The 11691-nt window shown below is 44.2% G+C and overlaps 1 protein-coding gene across 1 annotated transcript in view; it reads right to left on the bottom strand.

Annotated features, from left to right (window-relative positions):
• Positions 1-616: 616 nt before the first annotated feature.
• Asxl3 (ASXL transcriptional regulator 3) overlaps positions 617-11691 on the bottom strand; it is a 177305-nt gene continuing 166230 nt past the window's right edge. The window contains 3 exon segments of the mRNA XM_013125082.3: positions 617-5797; positions 5799-5936; positions 5938-8784. Of these exon segments, the coding sequence (XP_012980536.1) occupies positions 5033-5797; positions 5799-5936; positions 5938-8784 (3750 nt within the window). The 3' untranslated portion in view covers positions 617-5032.

Raw genomic sequence — 11691 nt, 5'->3', positions numbered from 1 at the left:
TATGCTGTTAACTGGTTAACAGACAGAAAATAATACAGTGCCATTTAGACCCAAGCCCCAAAAGCAAACATACTCTTTCGCCATCTGGTGGTAAAAACAATGTTTTCCATGTGCACGAGGCACAGTTGTTTTGAGTTAACAGTCAATTATGTTTAATGGCTTCTGATTCATCGTACCAGAAAGATGTGCATATTTCCTTAGCCTAGATAAACATGACTGGGGCGATTTTGTCCTAATGGTTCATAGTACTGCATACAAATAACTACTGCCACAATAATTCAGCTGGAACCCAGTATTAGCCAGAACAGTTCTCTTAAAAAGATTACTTTCATGTTGTAATATGGAATGAATTCTGGCAGTAACAAGTCATTTTACATGAATTTTTGCTATAAGAAACTAAGATGCTTTTGATGAAGGCCTAACATCTCTATGACTCTGTATGTATCAGACACCATCAATTTGAGTTTTTACTGTGTTACCAATACTTACAATCACGTGCTGACAGTTCCTCACACCAAAAATAAGAGTGGATAATTCAGCAGTGTTTGTTTTTTCTCCATGTGTCCCCAATAGAATGTTCAAACCTCATGGCATTAACAAATTAAAATGACAACCATTTCACGTTTTCATTTCTTTATTTTCTCCAGAATGTTTTGAGAGTGAAACCAAATTCTCACTTGGAGAAAAGGAAAAATAAACATAGAAACATAGAGAGACGGACGTTCCATTTAACTTACATTATCATGAGCAGTTACTTTTGTAGGCAACACTTTTTATTCTTTGTAGAAAAGAAGAAATAAAAAAAACAAACAGCACCATTAAAGAATGCATGATCCCTGAATTCTAAACAAAACACTGCCTAAAACCTTCTCAGACGCTTGTCTCAGCCAGTCACATTTAGTTAGGTATCAAAGCAAGCATAACATTATTCAACTGTAGCAGTCTCGTGGATTAACTGCTCCTCCTCCTGAGGGTTTTACACACCTTTCTGAGTTTTTCCTGTGGGAATAATATATTCTTTGGTAGAGGACTGAAGGAGGGCTTCACTCTTCTGTATGCTGATAGGAAATGTCTGTGTACAAGCAGGGCCTGGGCCCCCAGTCTGTGTGTGCCATGCATGCTGTGTTCGGGTTGACTTCACATTTTGCTGTTTTACTGGAGGAGGAAATTCCGCCTTTGAACAAAAAAAGAGGCATTACATGGCTAATGTCAAACAGATGTAAACATTTAGAATACTGACCCAAAGAAAGAACAATACACACAAACACATTTAAAAAAAATAGTACTGAAAACATGAATGAGATCGGATTTCTGCAAAGCAAGGAGGGAGTACAGCAGAGTTGGGTGAATGGGGAACCAGGTAAAGCACTTTTCTGGGACATTCATGAACAGCACAAACACAACGAAGTCTCTCTACAGTCTATTCTGTGACTATAAAATATAGTTCAAAGCTAAATAGTGTATGCTATTAAAAAAAGCAGCTCCTTTAAATTATAGTAAAAATGCCTTTTTGTTTGCTTTACAGTGACAAACAGGAGGACAGGAGGCAACACAACTCTTACAGTGACATTTTGGCTACATAGGCCCCTGACAGCTGATGAGTTCTGTCGCAGGACTCTTCACATTGTTCTTGGGGAACACAGATGGCCCTCAAGTCTGAGCTCTGCAAGTTCGATGGGGTAGGTATCCCCAGGCAGCTATTAAGATGCTGGGCTTCCATACCAGGTTAGGACCAAGAAGTAGTGAAGCTTGGCTTCAGCATCTAATGCCTGGCCTTCATCACTCCCCACCCAGAGAAGCAGGGAGACAGGCCATAGCGAGTTCTTCTTTTGAAATTGTGCGAGTGTTTGTAAAGGAATCAGGCTTGCAGCATCATGTACTTTAAGGAACAATAGTTTTGACTACATCATGAGACACTGCAGGTACCAGTTGATTTCTCTATGCTTATTTGGAACTAAGTAAGAATAGCCAAGGTCCAGAAGTCAGCTATGTCTCTCCAGCTCACCCCAGAAACAGATCCTGCCAGGAACATATCCTGCAACCTGGCTCAGCCTCATAGGTTTTCAAGTTTGTTTCTTAACATTAGGCCTTCACAGGGAAATATTCTACATAACTATGGTGCTCTGGTCACTGTATTTTGCATTCTCACTTTGGGGGAGGGAAAATATTTTCATTTTGAAAATGAATTTGCATCAGAATGCTTTTATTAACATGCCCATTAACTAGCTAAATGTTTTATACACCTCAGGCATACGCATACCACATGGAGGGGAATAGGGCATGGCAGTCTCCTTCCCTCCCCTGCTCCAAAAGTGCTATTTTGAGAAATACATCCTTTGTGATTAAAAATAAATACATATTACATGTGCAGGTTCAGTTCCTGGTAGGTGACTAACTGTCCAATGATCAGGAAAACGCACATGTGAAGTTTGCACATTACATCACCGTAACCGCATAGTAAATAGCATTGTCCAGTTGCACACACTCAGAAACATGTAGAATCAGGAAGCTGGGAAGCTGCTTGCCTAATTCAAATATGCTGGCTTTTATAGAAACGTCAATGCATACCTACAAAATACCTAGCCGACATTTTGCTTCTGAATTCATTATTATACTCACTCCAAAGATAATGTCTCAGGAAAATAAACAATAAGAGAACATCAAGACTTTGAACTGGGGCATAAAGGAGAGGGCTCTAGAAAAAAAATAGGCTCTTTGGACCTGGGTGACAGAATCCATGCACTATCAACATTTCAGTTTCCAAACTCACTATGTGAAAACCCAAACATACAGAAGGACACTTCTCTTTATCCCAGGAAGCAATTGGCAGGCAGTATTCAACAAAGGTGCAACTGGCAATGACCCCAGCATCCCTTCAGCCTCAACTGTCCCTCTCATACAGAGTGCAAAGGCTTCGTAGACTTGGGTTTCTTTAACAGGTGTCAGGTACTGATGTTGTAGTTCAGAATCTGCTGGTGTAGACAGTATCTGACGCTGGAATAGCAGCGATTAAATAGGAAGGGGTAGGCATGCAAGTGTCACTGTGTATTGGGGTGCCCCGCTGTGAGGCTAAGAGCACAATCTTCAAAATTAAGATCATATCATACCCAAGCAGACCATAAGGGCATCACTGATAAGTACAGCGTGCAGATACACCCAGACGGGCAGGCAGAAGGCTCACAACCTGGCCCTAAGGTTGTGTCCTTGGGGTATAGCTAACTGCATCACTGACTTTTTCCATTGTCAACTCCGTTAGTTTTAATATGAAAGGCAGTGACAGACTGAAGCAGGGAGTCACTGCCACAGGCAGGCCTTTCTTTGCTTTTCTTTCATAAGAGAAAGGGTCTTTCACCTTCAGCAACTTGTTAGAACAATGTCTCTGTCATCCAAAGAAATTTGGCAACATCACAGTAATAAATTTAGAGGAAAGCACCCCAGCCCAGTTGATTGTTTTTTTTTTAAACACAGTTTTTGTTTTCTTTCAGGATTTTTTTTTTACTCATTCCAGTTCACTTTTTAAGATACATTTTCAAGGAATGTCAAAAATGTTTATATTGACAAGATGATCCCGCATGAAAATAGCTTTCACTCTACCCTGGACACAAGTAATTTTTCCCTCCAAATTCTTTTGTTTCTTAATTCTACAGGCACAACCAATGGATGAATGGCACTGTGCATGTGTGTGCTCTGAATCTGAAGTTAAATGGGCGGACTTTTCCTTCCTTTTATCTCCTGGGCTTTGGTGCCTGTTTTGGGGACGGAGCCTTGTTAAGCACAGGCGTCTCCAGGTTGAGGGTGGTCAGCGTCTGGAAGAAGCTCAAGCCATCAGTTTGCACTGGGCAAGCACTTGAGATAACTGTGAGATGCAGCATCCCTGTCTCACTTCCAGCCACGCATGCAGGAGGGAGCAGTTGTTTAAAATAAGGGTTATTTCAGAGTCAAAGACAACTGCATAGACTGGGAATCAGGAGGGGAGAAATGTTTCAGGGAAACGTCTACCCTTCCTTCAGCCTTCCGTGGGCCCTATCGCCAATGACATGCGCCAAAGTAGGTGGCCCACCTCTGCACAGGTCAGAGGGCACTGGTGCGATTAAGGGCTCTGGCTGCTTTCCTCACCCCCAATTTCCATATGGTCACTGGATTAGAGTGATTAGAATGGTTAATATTGTAGATCATCAACCCACTGTACATGCATGTACTGTGTTCTATTATTTATTTTTAATGTCAGGGCATGGATTTTCATATTTGCTCCTAAGGCCCACAGGTGGAACACCACAACCACGACACTCTGGGCCCATGATTATCAGCCAATGGATCATACATTACTGGATATCCAAGGGCTAGAGTCAGACAGCCTGGAGCGTGAAGCCCCGTTGTCAGTTCAGACGCCATACATGTCCAGCCACAATTTGCAGACAAAATCCAAAGCCAATTTGTGTTTTCTGCCAGTCTCTGAGAAAGAGTAAGAAGAGAGCTGGAACAGTGGACCCCGCTGACACATCCTTCATGTACCTTCTGTGATCAGGGTAAATAGAAATAATCACATCTTTAGGTCCCCATTCCTACTGTGACTCCAGTCACTGGGTAAGGGTAGGTCCCACAGAATCACTGCAGAAACGCTTGCTGTGACATCCAATCTATGGAAAGACACCTGGCCAACTCAGGCCATGTTTGTCAGAGTTTTTCAACATCTGCATATCTGGTGATTTAGATAACAGGATGCCCTTACTGTCTAAGCAGGGAATGAAAGAAAAGAAAAAAAAAGGAATGAAAAAGGAGAAGAATGAGGCAGTGATCTGTATACACAGGCAGAAACACATCAAAGCCGTGATGAGCAGGTGACTGAGCAGGCAAAAGCCATTCATGTGTGCTGCACCTTCCCCTGGATGAGAAACATAAGAAAACAATCCCCTAGGAGGAAGAAACAGCTTGCTCCTCAATGAAATATGCCAGCCCAGAAGCCGCATTTGACCCCTTGGCTAATGCTGTTGGGCTTTGCATGTTGGGAAGAAATGCCTCTTTGACTCGGCTCTTATCGGACAACCAGGCAAGCTACACAAAGTTTGGAAGGGCCTATGCAGTCATCGTGGCAGAAGGCCCCGCAGCCTTTGCACACAATCATGGCTTTGAGCCGGCAGGAGCATTTCAGCTCTAACTCATCGGTGCTGCTACTGTCTGCAAAGTTCTGAACTGGCATCTGAGTGTTCTGACCTGGCAGGCCTGGGGTGGTGGCAGGGCTGGAGCTGCTTCCCAGAATCCCAATGGACTTTTCGATGGCAGATGCTGCCCGTTTGAAACTTGTGCTCCCGAAGTGTATGGTCGGGTAACTTCCACAGAGCGGCTGCTGCTGGGGGACTGGTATCTTTTGAGCAGCTAACTGGGCGAAAGGTTTCTGAGGCTCGGAGAGCAAGTAGGAAGAGAAGTCGGTGTTCTTCAATGCAAATGCCTTCAGCTGCTCTTTCACTTCGTTCTGGTCATACGGAACCTGTTTCATGCCCAGTTCGCAGCTGCTGCTCAGACCTTCCTCAAAAGAAAGAGGTTCTGATTTGATATTGCTACATATGCCAGTGGACTGGGGCCAACTAAGTCGCTTAGCGGTTTCCATGGTAACTGGTGGTTGCTTTTGATCCGGGGGCGGGACTTCTACAGTAGGGAGAGGTGGAGGTAGTGGAGGTGGTGGAGGGGGTGGTGGGGGCAAGGCCAAGGGCGGAGGGGGTGGCGGAGGAGGGGGCGGCGGGAGCGGCAGTGGAGGATGGACCGCTGCTTTGCTTGGCATTGTGTGTGTGGCGCCGCCCCCCGTCCTCGCCTTCTTTTATGGGCATGTTGGGGGACAACATATTGGCTAGTCTGAGCTGGTGAGGTGCTGAAGGGAGATTAACATCTCCCAGTGCCTTTTGTTCAAGATGCCTATTGAAGGCAAATGCATTGCAGCCCCCCTGGGGTCTTGGGAGAGGTCTGTAACAGCGCAGCAGTGGGAAGGGGCCCCCTGGCAGCCATGGGCATTTGGTATAACTGCTGTCTGTGTGAGGTACTAGTGTCAGCATGGAAGCCATCGCTTTTGTTCACATGGAACAAGCTCGGCTGGAAGCTACATGCAGGCAACAGTCGTTTTTGTTGTTTGACCTCAGAGCTGGCCATGACCCTGTTGGTCATGGAGGACTTGTTCAGCCTTTCTTGCTTAAATGGCTGGCTGTGGCCTAGCTGACTCACACCTGGACTGATGACACAGGGTACCGCTTTGACATCTGGCTCCGTGGTCATCTTTCCAGGCTCACACTTAACTTGAGCGTGCTCTCCCACGGTCCTAGCGGCTCTCTTTTTGGGATGGTTTTCTCGCTTTCTCATTTGGAGTGGTGCTAGAGTTCCGGCCAAATAGCCTTTACCGTCTGGATTTGGAGAACTGGACGGCATTTCTACCATGCTTCTCTCCAGTCCTGTCTTACCCACTGAGGTAGTTTGAAGGGGCAGAGGAAGCCTGTTGATTTCAAGTTTGGCTCCCAGCCGTGGCTGTGGTAACACCTTTTCCAGAGGCAGGTTACCCTGCAGCAACTGGGTCACCAGTGGGTTATTAGCTTCCACGGAAGACAGGCGGCAGCTTGAGCTGCCTGCGCTTGGAAGTCTTTTCAGGGTGTCTGTAGTCAAGGAAATAGCCTCTTCTGCAGGGCTCATGGCAGAAGGCTTCAAGGCCTGTGTTTGCTGCGCACTAGCACTGTTTGTCACATCTGTGGTTGGAGGAGGACGCTCAGGGCCAGGGAAATCCTCAGTGTCCATTCTGAAACCCTTGTCTACTTCATGAGGTTCGGGCTTCACAGGAAGACTGACATTGGTGATGAGATTCCGAGGGTGGAGATCGGACACGTGTACATAGTTGGCATGCTCTGTTTTGACAGCCTTTGGCCCACTCTGCTCTGCATATTCTTTCTGTTTACTGGAACCTGAGTGACTAACCACAGGCTGCCCTGTGTTTCTCATTGGGTCTTCACTCCAGCAAATCCGGTTTCCTGGGTTATACTGATTGCTACAGGTTGTGTCTGATTCACTCTTGAAAGTACTTGAGTTTCGTGCCTGCTCTGTAAAGCCATGGCTAGGGGCGCTCGCTTCGTTGAGTTTGTCTGGAAGAGCAAGGGGCAGTTCTCGAAGACTGGTGCAAGTGGCTTGAAGTGTCTTACTGTCCGGTTTGGCTGTGGAAGTAGCAACGAAAACAGAACCATGCTCAACACCTTCACTTGGGACCTGCTCAGGTCTACTGATAACAGACACCTGAGGACACGTCACAGGCTGTATGGCTATGTCTGTCCTCACTGGCCTACTCTGGGGATCCAAGCTTGTTTCTGCATTTCCAATGGAGACAGTCAGAGACAAATTGGAGGTCAGTGTCGTGCTATGGTCCACAATGACTTTACATGGAATGGATCTGTTTATGGTAGCGGGGGCAAAGCTGCCTGGCGGCTGCTGAGGTTTTCCAGAATTGTCTGTCCTGTTTCGAGGCCCTGAATGTTTGTCCAAGCTTTCCCCACTTAGCTTGGGAGGACTATCATAAGAGTTAACAGTGAGCATGTTTCCCGAAAACATTGCAACTGGTGGGCGTGAAATCAGTGGGTCAGTGACAGCCACTGAATCACCACAGTTGAGGGCTGCTCTCATGGTGGCACTAATGGACACGGTGGTCTGTTCTTCACTCCCAGACATGGCTATCTTCTCAGAAGCAAATCTGTTACTAATTCCCGTGGGGGGGATCAAGACCGAGCTAGTGCAGAGATGGTTTGGCAAATTACTTCCAACGGTGGGAGCTGGCACAGAGGTGTACTGACTGGACACTAAGTTAGCAGCTTTGCTGCTGGGTACAAGCAGAGTCTTACCATCCATGGAGCTAGACCGTCCAGTACCTTCTGGAGCAGCTGGGATAGGAGTCCTGTCGATACATTTTGGTACAAGGGCTATGCATGGAGTGTCAGATCCCTGGATGGACTTCAACATGCTTATATTACAGGCAGAAACGGTACTGTTTGCACTGTCAACAGACATGAGGACAGAAGATTTGTCAATGGGACTCACAAATGGATGCTCTTTAATTGCTCCCGACACAGCAGTGCTGCAGACAGACATAGGGATGGGGTTGATGGGATTTTTATTAAGAAGCATGGGTACACTGCTATTTTCAGAAGAGGTAGATGAGACAATTTTCTCAGTTAAATGTGACACAGGAATGCTGTCATCAGAACTATGCACAGACAAGTCCGTGGCAGTTTCTGGAATCTGAGGCGGGTTCAGAGGCTGCTGTAATACAGTGGTGGTCTCCCGGAGGTGTGTGGGCTTGCTGCTAGGAGACCTACAGTTTGGATTGATGATGATGACACCAGTGGAACCTTCCATTTTTGTTTCTGGGGTAGAAGAGGCTTCCATGTTGAGAGGTTCTTCCTTGGAGCTGAGAGTAGGCAATCGGGTCTCCTTGGAGGTCTGGAAGAGGTGGACTCGGGCCTGATGTTTCGCAAAGAGCTTAGCTTTGGTCTGCTCTTTGATATGGGCCAGGGTTCTTGCCTTCCCACCCTCACCTTGGCTTCCCATGGCTCCTGAGACAATGCTTGCTGCAGCGGCAACTGCAGCAGCCGCAGCAGCCTCTCGCTGGGCACGAGCTTGTTGGGCACGGGCCTTGATGTCTGCCAGGGTCCTGGCTCCTGTGTTCCTCCCACTGCTAACTGATGTGCTAGTGGGTGCTCGGGACTCTGCTTTGGAGACTGGCTGGCTCTTGATGATAAAAGGTGGCCCAATTTTAGAAAGCTGTATCTGAAAGAAGAATGAAATGATACTTAGTATGTAAGCAGTGAGGACTGTAGAGCATGGTAACTCAGTGCGGGGATGAAGACTGTGGATGTAGCTCAGTTGGTAGAGGGCTTGTGCATGAAGTCTTGGGTTTTATCTCCTTAGCCCCAGCACTCAGGAAATGGAGTCAGGTGGTTCTCTGATTTTAGAGCCAGCCTGGTCCACATAACTAGTTCCAGGCTACACAGTGAGATTAGATCTCATCTTAGGCTATGCATTGAGCTTAAAGAAGGCCTGGCCTACATGAGAAACCCTGTCTTAAAGAAGGTAGTTAGTGCATAGGGATGACCTGCATTCAGTCATAATGTGATTGAAAGATATCTAAATGGCTGAATGTATATTTAGGATATAAAGCAATAATAAATGCAGTATGAATGTGACAATGGAGTTTTCATCTATGAAGACATACATGAACAAGTGATTTCATTTAGCAGGACTTCAAGAATCTTCTTAAAGTCATGTATGAATAGAGCAAATATCATGCTTCTCAGCATAAGATTATTTCATACATGGTAAAGCATACTTGTGATCAGGATGCCTGTGAAAATCTGAAGTTAGTCTGAGTTCCAGGTCATCCTGGGCAACATAGGGAGACCTTGTCTCAAAAATAGATAGATGGATAGATTAGAGATACATAGATATAGACAGATGATAGATAGATGACAGATAGATGAGAGATAAGATAGATAGATGAGAGAGAGAGAGAGAGAGAGCAAAAGACTTAGACATACTTACCTTTAAAATTATCTTCCCTGCTAGAGAAAAAGAAACCATCTGAGATGTTTACTCCTAGTTTAATCTCTCTTCATTTAGTTCAAAGAAACTAACTCTGGCCAAGAAGCCTGAAGATCACATTTCTCACCCTGGCTTTGTGTAAAGGTGACCTTCCTCTGGTAGGTCACCGTGTGCCTCAGGGGCTCCAGGATCAGAGGGAGGTATGGTTTTGATGGACTTTCATCACACCTGGCATGCTGCCTAACATGTATGTAGTAAGCATACTGTGGCAGTTTATATTATACATCATTTCAGTTATTTGTTGTCAGTGGCTCTATGTAGACAGAGGATACTGTACTTGATCTCTGTGTTGTCCTGGCATTTTCATAAAAGCAGTGGTGGGTGACTGACTACTTTTGCATTTTAAAGAAAATACAAGTTGGGTGATTTCTTTTAACACTGATCATCTAAAGTTACACTGCACCTGTCCCAGTCTAAATTGCTTACCTAGTTTTGCTATCAGATAGACTGAAAAGTCATTGCCACATTTGGGAGGCACAGGAGCTAGCATGCTGCATCCTGTGGTAAGTAACCTGATCACTAAAAAATTCTCAGAGTCAGTTTTGGGGCTGGAAGGGCTCTGGCTGTTGTCTTCATTTAAAATTTGGATGTCATCTGCCCAGGGATTTTAAGGCCAGACAGTGACAGAGAGTCTGTGGATTGCCAATTCTGCTGTGTCATTCCCTTCTCCATTTCAAACCAGATTTTCCTAGAAAATGTCTATCTTTCTCCCAAACATATAAGTAGAGTAACATGATAACTCCCCGAGAGGCACAGGGACTTCCCACCTGGGATGCATTTCTGAACCTCTAGTAGAATGTATCTTCTTTCTGAGCAATCTTGCTTCTTATGTACAAACTACTTATAAACTATGTTCTCCAATCCATGGCCAAGAATCACCTATTTGCCAGAGGGATTACATTTTTTTACTTTTAATATCTCCATCAATCTAAATAATTAATAATATTAAAATTCTACCTAAATCCACTTCATCAAGAGAACATAGTTAAACACTAAGTGAGTATTTTAGTTTCTGTTTCTCTGAAGACATACATCATTTGTCATGAACCTATTGTACGCCTACCTAATCTATTAATACATATTCAAATAAAGCACATAGCATGTAGAAAATCAGATTTTGATTTGAAAAATATCATGGGTATATAAAAAAATAGTTCCTACAAAAAGTATATTTATGTTTATCTCTCTATGGTTTAGAAATTAAACAGCAGAGTGACTTATTAAGTGGTATTTACAGTCATCTTTTTAATGTTTAGAATATCATTTAACATGACTTTATTAAGTAGAATATCTACAATACACTTAAAACTCAGGCTTGTAAAGATGATGAATCACATGTAAAAGAGGGTGTAGTAGAGCAAACTAAGAGGGTGGTGCTTTTTGAAAGCGTAAGATGTTCTTAATTCTACAACTCCTTGGGATGAAGAAATACCCACTAGATCACTGTATCCACTGTATAGACACAAATTGGCGGAGACAAAAGCCACAAATAAATAAGGCAGAGCACAGCAAAATTTGTAACCAGAGATTTCTTTTGAATCAACCTTGATTTTCAGTTTCCTTGCCCATCTACAATGTTGTCTTTTTAAACTATTTTCTTCAAAGCAAACTGATTCAGGGTAAAATAAAATATCTAAACAGGGCTATCTCTCCAAAAAAGCTTTGTAGTTTGGTGATATTTGAGGCCTCTTTAATAGCTCGGAAACTAAATCTTGGATTTCTTGGTATGTCTACTGCCCTCTCTCTCAGTTATTAAAGAAATTTTGTTAATTTGCTTAGGAAATATTCAAAAGTGCCCCGTAATACATGTTCCTTATCCTTCAAAATGGTGGTTGTGTATTGAATGTTTGTTGGACCTTCTTTTCATTTCTCTGACGAACCCGTGGAACTTTAACATATCTTTCCCAAGTCTCTCATCTGTACCTTGCAATCCTCAAAAGTACCGACCTCCCCATGTTGTATAGGATCCCCTATGCCCTGCTCTTCTCCACAGTGTTCTTAAATCTTGCTGCCAAAACATATGGATGGCTCAGATCTTCTTGAATGGGCTCAATGTGTAGTTTTTTATGATAAAAA

This window comes from Mesocricetus auratus, unplaced genomic scaffold (assembly GCF_017639785.1).
Source record: "Mesocricetus auratus isolate SY011 unplaced genomic scaffold, BCM_Maur_2.0 Super-Scaffold_100015, whole genome shotgun sequence".
NCBI classification, from domain to species: Eukaryota; Metazoa; Chordata; class Mammalia; order Rodentia; family Cricetidae; genus Mesocricetus; species Mesocricetus auratus.
The sequence above is the reverse complement of the archived record's forward strand: the minus strand, read 5'-3'. Positions and strand labels throughout refer to the sequence as shown.